We start from the raw sequence: 14,711 nt of genomic DNA, 5'->3' as shown, positions 1-14,711 counted from the left end.
CTAAGCATTCAATTGCAAATCAAATTCATCACGCTTAAAAATGAGGTAGATTAATACTACAGTATCTACATTTTCATTTACTCTTGCCCAGTGTTCTGTGATTTGTGACTAAGCTGCTGGCCATCCCGCGCGGAGATCCCTAGCGGCGTGTACTCACACGATCCTGGCAGGCTGCGCAATCCCAGACATCTGCGCCTTCCTGCCGACGGGGGAAATCTGTAGACGCGCCAGTGACACACACCTGGAGACGGGGCAAGCTGGGTGCCGGATTTAGAAAATCCGGAACTGCTCAGCACATATACCCTTGTGTGGTCCTGCTATAGTGTTTGCTGCTTTGGATTTGTGTATGCTGTTTTTGACTCTTGCTTTCCAATTACTCAGCATGCTTAATTAATTATATAAAGGCATTTGGGCCTTTACTGGTTGCGCAGTTGTTTATGCCTTGTTAGTATTGCAATGCAGTCTCTTGATACCTACTTCCTGGCGTGTGTTCCTTGTTCCTGCTCCCTGTGCCCTTCGCCTCCTGATGTGCTCCTGACCCTAGTTATTGTCTCTCTGGCTTGTTTTTTACCATATATTTTACCATCAAGTCCCTCCTGCTTATGACATCGGTTTTGAGTTTCCAGCTGATGAAAGTGATTAGTCTGAGCCCACTTACTCGACTCCCCAGTCCATTCAACTTCTGCCATTTTGAGATTCTGGCGACTGACCCTGATTTGTCTGCCACAATGTCCTTGTCCACCTCCTCCCTCCGGCTGCTATCCTTGGTTTCTGATGCTGGCTTGTCTGTAATCACGCTCGGAGTGACCCAACCCTTTTGCCTTTCTCTGCTGCTCCTGTGGCTCAAAATGTTTCATTCATGCATTCTGCAACCATGAAAAGTTTCTTGGAGTACTTAGAAAGAAAACTCTATACTTCAGCTAACAGATGAAGAATGCTAATGCCTTCCTTTAAACAAAAGGTCACACTCCCTGAACAACTGCTGCATCTGTTATTAAAGCATTACATGAACAAATTTCGAAAAATGTAAAAAAAAATAAAAATCTCAAACTGAATAATGTCAAGTGTACAATCATGGAGAAATACGGGGGCACCATTACACAAGTTAATTATTGATTCTTAAGCATGTTATCAGTATGTTACTGAAATTATTAAGTATCTTCGAGCTAAAAATGTTTCTGTCCTTCAAGAAAAGTGCTGGATGCATGTGCATGAGTGAATTACATTATTCATCAGAATAACATCATATTTGAGATCTTCTTTTGGACAATAAAGGTTATTGAATGTAGCCAGGCCCGGACTGGGACAAAAAATAGGCCCGGGCATTTAAGCCTGAGCAGCCCATATTTATTTATTTATTTATTGTTAAAGCCCACCCGTACCATCTTTGCATTTAATCATTCACACAAATCATTAACACATTCATTAATGCAGTCTCACAAATAATTCAAGCAATTCATCCTCACATGAATTCATTAATTGTCATACGCATTCACACAATTCATCCACACATTTATTCATTCATTCTCATACGCATTCACACTACCCCCTCTCTTCATCTTATCTGCCCCTTCTCACTATGTTCCCCCTTTTCACTATGTAACCCCTTTCCCCACTTCTCAATATGTACCGCCTCTATCTATCCCCTCTCCCCCTTTCTCACTATCTAACCCCCCTCTGCCCCTTCTCACTGCACCCCCCTCCCTCACCCTACTTACCTTGTTGCCGGAGCAAGCAGCAACTGCGACCGTGCCTGTGGCAGGGCAGGATTGACTTAGGGGCTGATGGAGCTGCAGCTCCAGGCCCCCACCTTAAAATAGGTCCAGTCAGGACTGGACTGACTGGTCCTATATGGCCGCATTAACGCAGAGCCCCTTAAGCCCGCCGCAACTATCTACCCTCTCCCTCTTTGAAGTTCACTTACCTTTCAGGAGTCCTGTGGTGGGGGTGCAAGGCCTCTGCCTCCCAGCTCTGCCACTGTATGGAACAGTATAGAGTGATGGGAGTTATGATGTACTTTTAGAGCATAATTAGATCATGAAAAAGACATTGGAAATGGTACAGCATAACACCCATCACTCTCACACACTTACCAATCCACACGTATACCAATCCACACGTATACCAATCCACACATATATACCAATCCACACACACATATACCAATCCACACACATATATACCAATCCACACACATATACACCAATCCACACATGTATACACCAATCCACACATATATACCAATCCTCACATATATACCAATCCACACATATATACCAATCCACTCTCACTGAATGTTTTCCTACCTTTCCTCTTTGCTCCTTACAGCTCCTTTTCCTCCTCTTCGCTCCTCTTCTTCAGTTCTTCTCTGTCTTCTTCTGGTTCAGAGGGCATGGACAGCGGTGGGCGCGGCTTCAGTGTTGTGCGCCGGGATCTGACAACAAACCCTGGCGCACAGCAGCTGTTGCCGCGCGGATCACAAGAGAGCGGTATCGGAGGTCTTTAACAGACCTCCGGCTCCCTTGAGTGATTTTAAGCCGGGTTGGCACCCCCTGATGAGCGGCACCCGGTGCGGACCGCCCCCCGTCGCGCCCCCTGGAGTGTGGCGCCCTGCTCTAAGAGGCCGGGAAGCCCCCACCAGGGCCGGCCTTAGGGGTCTGCGGCCGCACAGGGTTTAAATTAAAACAACGGGGTTTTGTTTTTCAACTTTATTTAACATCCTCCATGTTAAATAAAGTTAAAAAAAAACTTTATTTAACATGGAGGATGTTAAATAAAGTTAAAAAAAACCCCTGATGTTTTAATTTAAACCCTGTGCGGCCGCAGACCCGTAAGGCCGGCCTTGGTGGGGACTTCCCGGCCCCTTAGAGTGGCGGACCCGGTCGCAGTTGCGGCGGGCTTAAGGGGCAGGTGCCCCTTATGCCCTGCGTTAATGCGGCCGTAGCTAGGGTAGGGGCCTGGAGCTGCAGCGGCCCTGCTGTGGCCCGGCCCACGTTGCTATACGTTGATTTGGAAATGAAATTTAAAAAAACAGATTTCATTCAAGTAGTCGACAATTTTGGAGCAAGATTAAACTTTAGAAGAGGAAATTCAGGAAGGAATTGAAGAATGTTATGCTTTTGACTATTATTTTTGGGTTTCTGCAATGGTGATTTTTCGTTCCATTTTATTCCAGTACTATAGATAATATTCTGTACTATGGTACTTTTTCAGATTTCATAAACGCCATAATTACCCTTTTGTTTCCATGTTAATGTTTTACCAGACATTAGGATTTCATCACAGCTAAAATAAATATATTCAACGTTACCTTCTTGTTCATTATAACTAGTATTCTTGACATATGGTGCTGGCTCTGGGATGCTCTTCTCATTGCCTGCCCTATGGGCTAACTGCAGCTTCATCTTCCTGATATGGTTACAGGATCCACATTTAGATCTAATGGTGTGCTGTCTATACTATCTATTCACATAGGCCAAAGGAGACAAGGACATTTTAGGACAGAATTAGCCATGATTATTTATGAATATTGAAGAATATTCCATTGGCTGCTTTTGCACCAACTTTTACACTACTTTTTACTACTGCCTTGCACACCCTCTATTCTTATACAGTTACAGAAAATGTCAATGAGTGCTAGATATGAAAATAACATTTAACAGAAGGAAAAGTTCAGAATTGGTCATCATACATAAACTCATTTCACAGAAGCGGTAAATTTAAAATATTCATAATTGAGTTTTGGTTCACAAGCTTGTTCTAATTGTGCTGCTGGAGATCAGAATGTTTAAGGTTTGGTAGAGGTTCTTTTGCAGGTCATGGTGGGTTTGAACAACTTCAAGGGCAGTTACTAATAAATACAAGGAAGACATTTCCTTTGCAAAAGCCAAGCTTTGCATACCCTCTATTCTTTTACAGAAAATATGAAAATAACATTTAACAGATGGAAAAGACAAATTATGCACCTTATCTGAATATGAAAATATATTCAGCTATATTTAGCTATGCAAAATATTGCAATACTTCTGTAGTTTACACCTAGTTTAGCACTATAGATGGATTAATATCACAATGTTTTGAAACTTTAGAAAGTTTATTTTATCCATTCTATTTACTCTCTGATAACCTAACAATACTCTTAATGTATCCTGTCTTCAGGTTGGAAAAATAAGAAAGATGGCTGCTCGCAAAAGAGAATACCATGTGCTTTTCATGGTGATAACTACTGTTATCTGCTACCTAATTTGCTGGATGCCTTACGGAGTAATTGCCCTGCTTGCAACATTTGGGCGTCCAGGCGTGGTAACCCCAGTGGCAAGTGTTATTCCTTCTATTTTGGCGAAGAGCAGTACGGTATGCAATCCAGTCATCTACATACTTATGAATAAGCAGGTATGTCATCTTCACATTTTTATGGATATTTTAATTAGGTACAATTTCAAAACCCATATCTTGCTAAATGATTATGAACTAAAGTTTTGGCGGTTTTATTACTACTAAAAGTGAGAGCATTTTGTTTATTCCTGCAAATAAAAAAAGGTAGTTTCTACTCACTTCTAACCCTGAGTTCACCTGCATGCTAAGCATTATTTGGGGTTGGTGTTTGACAAAGGTGAAGCCTTAGGAAATTTATTTTGCGCCAAATACAAGATATTATGGAGACAAGGTTAGGAGGCACACCTTGATTATTGTTATGAAAGCTCTAAGTGGTTCTAGCAGCATGCATTATGTGTATATGGTTAATGCAAATACTAGAAAGTTCTAATCCTACGTGTAATCTTTGAATTTGGGACAGGGGTTTAATGTTACCCAAACATATGAAGTTAATGACTAATAAATAAAAAGGCTGTCATGGATACAATACAATTTTGTGTTTTGGTATTATTTGTTTAAAAACTGAGACAGATACGCCACCCAGTGGCTACATTGTATAAGACAAGCTATACTGTTACTCTTTAAAGCAGGAATAATTCATGCATCTGCATTCTATGTATATATAAATATGTACCTGGTGACCGCGTTAGTAGTTTTTATGACTATGATAGCTTAATGCCAGCCTTGCAATAATGGAGGGCAATTTTTAACCCCTTAAAACCTTCATGACGTTCCATAGCATCTTAAATACAAGTGCCCAAAAACCTACCACGACACCATGGAACGTCATGAAGAAAGTAGAGGTGTGTGCAGGGCACTGGCTGAGGTAGTCTACAGGAACCGCCATTCATCCTTCCCATGCCAGGCGATGGGGAATGACAGTGTATTATGTTGTTTAACCCTTTATTTTCTATGTGCCTACCCTACTCTGTGTGCTGTCATGGCATGAGCGTGCCATGTGGTGTGCCCTGTAAATTAGGCAATAACCTATACATGTAGGGTATTTCTGTAATCTAGCGAGGGAGCTGAATACATTTTGTGGGTTGTTAATTAAACATAATTTATTGGCGTTATCGCTAGATTCTAGAAAACAGAAGGTTTTCATGGTCGTATGGTAGTCTTTCTTTCACTCTACATTGTGCTTTCACAACTAAGGCACCTGTGCCAAAATACCACTACATATTTAAAATGCGTACTCCTTTTTTTATTGTACTGGCTTGTTCATGACGTTTATACAACATTTCAAACATATACAGTTCTTTGTTTTGGTGATAACTTGTTAATTGGATAAGCCTTCACTGTAACAGGTCAATTTTAGAACATACACAATTTTATTGTATTAATGATGTCTTGTTGATTGGATAAGGTTTCACTATCCCAGGTCCATCACTAAAATCTATTAAAACAGTACCCAAATTATTTCACTCATTTTTCCCAAGAGGTATAACTGACTGTATGTCAAAAAACATATACACATACAATACAAATAAAACAAATCATTTATTTACATGAAATAATCTTTACATTGTACATACATAAAAATATACAAAACTAAAATAGAAAAAGTGTTAAAATGTGTACAAACACTGTTCAAAAATGGAATTAAATTTCAAAAATTGTATCGGATGGACAATAAGCCAAAGAGTTTTAAAAAAAAATCATTTACCAAAACCATCAAAGCTAGTAAAAAAATTAGCCTGGTTTCTAATTGAAAATATTAAGAATACAAAAAGAGCATTTAAAGTTCTTGATCAGTAATCCATCAACACAGTCTTTTATGGTGAAGTAAATGTTTTTTGATGTACACGTTTTTTTAAGAAAATCCCATAGAAAACAGAAGATTCCAGTGAAACATTGATACAAGTATTACACCCAAGCTGAGGCTCATGTTTGATGCAAGGTCACTCAGATGACTAAATACTATTCGATTTTATCTATGACTTGTATTATCTGAATGCCGCCTATGATAATATGGCCGCACAGTCACATGGCTGCCTTTTATTTTCGCAATTTACGGGTACGTGTTACTGCTGATTGTGTAAGACCCTCAAAAAACAAAACGTGCTCAGCTGTGAATCCACATCCCCTCAAAAAAAAAAAATCACATATGAATTATCCGCATTAGAAAACTTTATCATTCTTAATTATAATGCTTTGGGTAAAACATAATATGATAATATTTTCTGATGTAAGTTTTTTTTGAAAAGGTATAATGACATTAAGGCTATCTGGATCGTATAATTATTCCTCGAGTTACATCTGGCATATTACATGACACTGGCTAGATGTAAGAAAACTGCTTGTAATGATACGGGTGATCCACATGGTGGCGAGGAACAGTACAATATGTAATGTAATATTCATGTTAAATAATGCATTCGGAATTTCCCATATACATCTTCAGAACTTTGTATAGTATGTTTACTATACCATATATATATATATGTATATACCATTTTATCTTCATTTCCTCTATCGTGCCCTTCTTTTACATATAATATGTAATATCTTCTTGAAACTATTATAATGAGCTACATAAACATTTCATGAATTTAACACATTCCAACTACAGAATATCAAGGTCACACATTCTGTGATAAATGTTGGTTCATGTCTAAAATACATAATGAGAGCTGACAACTTCCTAACAACATGGTAACAGTTATGGCACGTTATAGATAAATCAACGCCGAGATCCACATTATAATATTTTTTTCTGCCTAACTAGCAAACATTTGCAACTTTCCCCACCCATGAGCTAAGCTTCACTTGATTTCAAACAACTTCTAAATAGTCAATGGCTTAGACAGACATTTCTGTGTCCTTTAAAAGTTAATGATCATCTTCAATGATCCTAATTATGTTTTCAAGTATTTTTGTTGACAGAGCAGTAGCAACTTATTGCACATGATTTTCAAGAAAGTGACTCTGTGCCCTTAAGTAATTTGGTCATGTGAGGGACACTGTATTGAACCTAAGCCTGGCAAAGTGACTTTGCCTTTCCGGAGAAGATTTTCTTCCGAGCCTTGGTTTAACCTTTGAATAAACATTTTCTCGTAAAGCAGAGGATGATAGGCTCCCAGGGTGCACGCTGCATCATAGTATTGCTCGTGATAATGACAAAGGTCTGTTTGTCTGAAGGATGGGATATATTCGTATACGTGTACTTTATGGCACATTGACATCATTATAAGGATTCCTTTAAAACAAACAAAAAAAAATTAATACAACAGAAGCTAAAAAAATAAATATAATTAAGGCATATGCATTTTATATACATAGGTCCTATATGAGAAGTGAAATGTACAGCTCACATTTTTTTTTTCTTAATCAATGGTGTCTTTGGAACTGTCTGGCATCATTTATCTATCTACCTATCTTTAAAATAATTGAAAAATAATACATAGAAAACCATACCGAACATGATATAATTATCTAATTGATACAACAAGCATCAAACTCAGTTCGTTCCATACCAGGCTAAAGAACGAAAGTCCTTACAAGGAGGAGTGGGAACAAAATGTGTGACTTTGTATTTTTACAGTCACCTCTCTGTTTGCCAAGCAGGGGTTCAGGATAATTGGCCTATAAAGTTCAATAGTCCAGATGCTAGATTATGCATTATTCAAATAAGGTAAATAGCGTATAAACTCGCGCCAGGAGCCATTAGCAAAGCGTGGGAATGAGGAGATGGAAGGCACCAAAGGTCACAGCAAACATTTTGTATTTATCGGCAGGAAATCTAATGACATTTTCAGGATGCAGATACAATCTAAGAAAAGTAATGTTTACCATCATTTCACAACATCCTAAAAACGTAGCAGCATAACTGAATAAGGAATGTTTAATACAACACAAAAAAGATATTGCTGTGTTCAATACAGTGAGAAGAATGCACCGTTACATTACAGGATGAAGAATTTGTACTCCAGTCAATAAAGACTCTACTGTTATTCCATGCAGACCATGCAAGCTGAGTTTGGAGCAATATACAGCCCGTCTGCTGCTGTTGGACGACAGCCTGCATAAAGCTGAAGTGCTAAAAGCTGTTCAATCACTCATTTGCATTGTATAAAGACACCATATAATCACTCAAAGCTCACAACATCACATCTATTCAATATGTGTCTTTGAATTGAGGATTCATAAATTTAATATATTAAAATTACTTAATAGAGGAGATATTAGGCGTTTATTCACACATTCATCATCATAATAATAGAGAATAAATGAAAAACAGAATGAGACAAAATCAAAACGTCAATGTCCTTTCCAGAGAGGGAAAAGAAAGAGATGCAGAATCTTGAATGTAATTAAATATTTAAATGAGTATGACATCATAACATTGTTTATAACTAATTGCCCTGTGTCTTTTCTTTCTACAGTTCTATAAGTGTTTTCTCCTGCTTTTCCACTGCCACCCTAAGTCACCAGTAGAGGGGAAATCCCAATATCAATCTAATCTGACTGTTATCCAGCTGAATCAAAGACTCAATAGCACAGCGGGAGACCCTGCAGGCACAAGATTACCAGTGAACTCGGAAAAGGTGCCTTGTATTCCAAAGCCAGACAACCAGACAACGTCCGACCCAACTCTGCCCCTTTCAAAAGAGAGCTCTATTTCTGCACCTAAAATAGCTCTGTGACAATGCATTTGTCCAGTTAGGTATTATAATTTGTGCGTTTCAAGAACCAAAGAGGTCCAAAAAGATATTGACTCAATGCAACATTGAGAACAACCATTATTTTATGGACATTCCAGGGAAATATAAAATAGTATAATTCTCTGCAAGCTTTATGGATATTAATATGTGAGCTAATATGTTTTTGTTATGGTCAAAAATTGATAGGAAAATAGAAATACAAATAAGGGTTTTTATTGATAAAATAACAAGTTTGGAACAGTAAACAAACAGGAATGCCATGAATGGTACCTCATCTGGAATGAGTTTGTACACTTATGGGACAGACTTTGTCTAAGAACCCTTTCTATTGGCTGATGACTGTGAATGGCTGATGTGACATACTTTAACACTTTACTTAACTGATACTTGAAATGGAAATTGTATGTAAATCCTAATGGTGAGAAAATAGTTATACCTGACATTTATGTTTAAGTCCACTGTGTAACGTACTAGACCTCCCTTACTAATAGAGACAATACAGACATTCTGTTTTGTGTATGCGCTCCTCCCGCTGTACATACTAACATTAATGTTATGTAGTTTGTGTGCTAATGGTCAGGTTAAGAGCAACAGCTTGTGTTCACAGTTAAAAGGTACAGGAATACATCTACATAAACGCTTGATACAGAGGTGTCGGCAAACAGTAGATCAAGGAATAAACAGAACTGCCTGTGTGATTAGAAACTACATTCACCCCATAATCTGCTGCATTTAAGTCAAGCCATGGTATTTATTCTGTGAATGTCCCGCAATATTTGAAGTAAAGAGATAGCTGTGATATTTTTTCAGAGACCAGTGAAGCACACTATGTGGGGATGCATAAAGCAAGGGCAGTTGCACTGCACACGATGCTCAACATAAGCTGTATTGCCTTTAAACATTTTGGTTTGAGTTGAAAAACTGCCAAGAGTGACTTGGCTGTGTTTTTGTATAAAAACGTTTTTTTTTTTTTTTTTGGGGGGGGGGGGGGTTATATAAAAAGTGGCATGGCTGTTTTATACAGATACATGAATGCATTTTGAGTGGTTCAGTGCCATCTGTGGTAGGTGAGTGATGAAACCCTTCCAACCACACGCTTCCACCTCGTGTCTGCAAGTCCCATCACCAACTACTTATAGGAGTTCATGCAAATCATGTTGTTTTTGGTGTCCCATAGCGGCCCAGATTTGATGGTTGACTTATTACGTAACACAGAATAAGGCAAAATGTACATTTAAATAACACTATCACGGCCTTCCTTTAGCAGATATGAGACCATCGTGGATTCACTGAAAACACTGAAATCTTTTTTTTTTGTACTGTACAATGTAGGTTAGGGGGCCTAACACCTAGATTTCAATTTGTAAAGTGCAGACAGAAAGCCTCATGGGTATTAACATCATTACCCTCATAACTGTGGACATTTTGGCTTATGTGCAGCAAAGGAAACACTTAGTACATTGCTTTATAATTGGATACCAGTGAACACGGTCTTTCTTTGGGACACTATATTGCTCCCTCAAGAGAATAGTGATGTCATAATTATGTCATAACAGGAAACATGTCCTGAAAAACATTGTGATTTCTTTGGGAAACGTGGAAAGGTGTGAAGGTGTGGGGATGTGCCTGAGACTATAGTGCCTAAAAGGTATTGCAAGCACAATCAAAAGTAAAATACAAGTTAACTTGCACATAATGAAATGGGAGAATCAAGACTTCTGCGTATGTAATTAGTTACCCATATATTTTACTAAAATAGTCAGACTCAAAATTTGAAAGTTATTTGTAGGGCCTCTATGCTTGGAAACAAAAATGCAAAAATAAATAAATAAATAAATATATATATATATATATATATATATATATATATATATATATATATATATATATATATAGCCTCATGATGGGATTGCATAATAAATTATGTATCTCTAACTCATAAAACCTGATTTTCATTGGTCATAATTTAAGATGTACAAAGTAATAAATGGGAAGATTAAAAAATACAGTCTTTAATAAATGTAGAGTATTTAACTAAACAGAAAAAATGTGTTTTATTATTATTTTATTAAAGAGAAGCTGTAATTTAAGGAAGTTTTTATTCCTAGTAAAAACTTGGACTTTTTCCTTTATTTCTATTAGAATCTGTACCTGTTCTTAGTTCCTCTGTTTAAGAAAAAGAATCTTGAAAAAAGAATTCTAAATGAAAATAATTATATTTACAAACCTGTACATGTATGCCCAATTTGCAGGCTGTTATAATCTCCCTCACTCTGTCTCCCCATGCTATGCAGTGTTTTTATGTGATCTAAAGAGACATGTCAAGGCTGGCGTCTTTTTACCACAGAGATGTGCTGTCAGTGTTAAATCTGGAACTCCCAGTGCTCCCAGTGCCTATGTATAAGTTCCCAGCACACCAGACAGTGCTGGAAGCCTGAAACTGGGCAACAGCCGCCGGTACAGTAACAAAGAGGTATTTTAAAGTGACATTCTGCTCTTTTTTTTTCTGAAAAATACATAGATAATACCTGAAGGAAAAAGGAAAGGTGTTCTAACTCAATGGCCATATCAATTCTGGCTTGTATGTTCACACAACTTGTTACACTCCCTACGCCGCTCTCTCTTTACTTCTTCGCTGCTGTATGGCATGAGCACAAATGTGTATTATGGCTGCATGATAATGTACAGTTGTTAAAGTAATTCCTTCTTTACAGTCTGAAATACACAGTATTACAGTATTCTTAATGTTAACATGTTTTGTACAGTTTTGAACAAACCTCTATTCCTGCATGTTTAAAAAACAAATCATTAATGTCATATTTTGTATGCATATGTATATGTGAGACAGAAAATATAGTTTTGATGTATACATTGTCTAAAAATGTACATGTAATTTGACACATTAAACCAGAATTGTAGCATTATTTGTCATCAGTCTCCACTAAGCATAAAAAAATATTTAATATTTTATATTCTTTGCAGCCTTCATATGAACACAGTATTGCTGTTTTTATTTATTTTTATTTGCATTATTTTAAATTATTACATAATTATTTTTGTACTATTTTTGTAAAAAAAAAAAATGTTTAATTTGGAACGATTGCAATTTGTTACATTGTTGACACATTTTTGTTTCTGTGTGACACTGACAATAATATAACTAGTCGGAATGTTTGGCATTCATTTTTGTCCCATCTGCTACTACTTACTTACTGCATATTTAGTTGGTCCAAATTCAGGGCAAAAAGCCATAACATTAAATTATTGCATTTATCCTTTTCCAAAATCCGTTGAGAATATAAAAAGCTTAGATTAGTGTAAATTGTTGAAAATTATTATTTTTATAATATCACTATTTACAATTTCACTGAAAATACACTCTTACACAGAAAAGGGCTTGAATCCCTAAAGCCATATTGGCACACAGACGATACCATTTTGCATAATGAAATTAACAATCCCACGCACTTGGAGTGATTAAATTCTAAACTTATTTCTGGGTCATCCGACTCTTAAATATGTTGTGTGTGTGTGTATATATATATATACACACACACACACACACAACATATATATATATATATATATATATATATACACGCTCACTGTCCACTTTATTAGGTACACCTGTTCAACTGCTTGTTAACACAAATAGCTAATCAGCCAATCACATGGCAGCAACTCAATGCTTTTAGGCATGTGTTGATGTCAGAGGTCAGAGTAGAATGGGCAGACTGGTTCGAGATGACAGAAAGGCAACAGTAACTCAAATAACTACTCGTTACAACCAAGGTATGCAGAATACCATCTCTGAACGCACAACACGTCGAACCTTGAAGCAGATGGGCTACAGCAGCAGAAGACATTACCGGGTGACACTCCTGTCAGCTAAAAACAGGAAACTGACACTACAATTGGCACAGGCTCACCAAAATTGGACAATGGAAGACTGGAAGAACGTCACCTGGTCTGATGAGTCTCGATTCCAGCTGCGACATTCAGATGGCAGGATCAGACTTTGGCATAAACAACATGAAAGCATAGATCCATCCTGCCTTGTATCAGCGGTTCAGGCTGGTGGTGATGGTGGTGCAATGCTGTGGGGGACATTTTCTTGGCACACTTTGGGCCCCCTAGTACCAATTGAGCATTGTTTAAACATGACAGCCTACCTTAGTATTGTTGCTGACCATGTCCATCCATTTATGACCACAGTGTACCCATAGTCTAATGGTTACTTCCAGCAGGATAATGCACCATGTCACAAAGCTCACATCATCTCAAACTGAATTCTTGAACATGACAATAAGCTCACTGTACTCCAATGGCCTCCACAGTCAACATATCTCAATCCAATTGAGCACCATTAGAAAGTTGTGGAATGGGGCATTCGCATCATGGATGTGCAGCCGACAAATCTGCAGCAACCACGTGATGCCATCATGTCCATATGGACCAAAATCTCTGAGGAATGTTTCCAGCACCTTGTAGAAAGTATGCCACGAAGAACGAAGGCAGTTCTGAAGGCAAAGGGGTTCCAACCTGGTACTAGCAAGGCGTACCTAATAAAGTGGCCAGTGAGTGTATATATATATATATATATATATATATACAGGTGAGGCCAAGCCATTTTGCACAGTGTCACATTAAAATATTATACAGGGCTCAGGTGACTGCAGTGAGTGACTCCAGAAAAACAGGAAAAAAATGCATGACTTTTCCTTAAATGAACCTCTATAGAACACACAGTGCTTTAATACAACCTTTATTATTTATAAATATGAAGTTTCATTATTTATAGCAAAGGATGTGAAACGTTATCCTTGAGAGAAAACAGCGCTAAAGTTCTCTCTGCAACGTTACTTAAGTACCGTTCACACAATAAACTTTCAGTTGTACTGAGCACATAAACTTTAATCTGTAACTTGGTTCTTTAAAGCTTGCTGCATTTTAATGTACCCTTGGGCATTGTGACCTTGTTAAATGTTAATTGATGTCCATATGAAGGCCGGACTTTTCCATCTTACAAAGTATTTTTGCACTTGTTTCTGTGATGAAGAGCTTTAATTCAGTGCAGTATAATTACTTTTCAATCAATAGGAGCCATTTCAAATTGAACTCAAGGTTCCACCTAATAATAGTATTGTGCTTTAATTCAAGTATGTTACTAATCAATATGCTAAACACACCTACCAATAAAACCAGAGGAAGGGGGATTTGGCTGTATCTTCTCGTTGCTGTTTTCTTGAATGATTTTCCACAGTTCCCACGTAAACTTTGGGTGAAGAATATAAAACGGCTGGTCTGGATTCTTTTTACGATGTTGCTCATATGGGGGGAACAGATTGTAGTCTGGTTTATGGTACCACTGAAATAACACAAGATATGGTCAGAAGAATACAATCAGATATTTTCTGGGTCACACAGTGGAGTGGAAATTAATTGGATATGAAAGAAATCTACTTAAAGAATGACAACATTAATTATAAGAAACACTAGTTAACCATTAATGTAACTTCGAACACGGCGTATTTTCCTGCCTATTTTAAATGGTCGAATATTCAGCCAGGCATGAGGACGCTGACCTTTAGCAAGTTAATTAAATTACACACAACCTTATTTACATTAGGATCAACACGTGTTTAACAAATAAATTGTAATTGACAGCAATGA

General features: G+C 37.5%; 2 protein-coding genes across 3 annotated transcripts in view; one reads left to right on the top strand and one right to left on the bottom strand.

The window, feature by feature from the left end:
- Positions 1 to 9,403, top strand: part of LOC128473056 (pinopsin-like) — a 30,710-nt gene extending 21,307 nt beyond the window's left edge. Inside the window, exons 3-4 of the mRNA XM_053455098.1 lie at positions 4,159 to 4,392; positions 8,760 to 9,403. Coding sequence (XP_053311073.1) covers positions 4,159 to 4,392; positions 8,760 to 9,020 — 495 coding nt within the window. The 3' untranslated portion in view covers positions 9,021 to 9,403. The remainder of the gene's footprint in view (positions 1 to 4,158; positions 4,393 to 8,759) is intronic.
- The window catches only part of ST6GAL2 (ST6 beta-galactoside alpha-2,6-sialyltransferase 2), a 57,187-nt gene continuing 49,723 nt past the window's right edge, over positions 7,248 to 14,711 (bottom strand). For both annotated transcript variants that reach the window (XM_053455089.1, XM_053455088.1), the window contains exons 6-7: positions 14,232 to 14,406; positions 7,248 to 7,573 (exon numbers count right to left, since the gene is read on the bottom strand). In XM_053455089.1, the coding sequence (XP_053311064.1) occupies positions 7,311 to 7,573; positions 14,232 to 14,406 (438 nt within the window). In that variant the 3' untranslated portion in view covers positions 7,248 to 7,310. The remainder of the gene's footprint in view (positions 7,574 to 14,231; positions 14,407 to 14,711) is intronic.

The sequence above is a fragment of the Spea bombifrons genome, chromosome 2, assembly GCF_027358695.1.
Source record: "Spea bombifrons isolate aSpeBom1 chromosome 2, aSpeBom1.2.pri, whole genome shotgun sequence".
Classification (NCBI taxonomy): domain Eukaryota; kingdom Metazoa; phylum Chordata; class Amphibia; order Anura; family Pelobatidae; genus Spea; species Spea bombifrons.
This window is presented reverse-complemented; position numbering and strand designations above follow the sequence as displayed.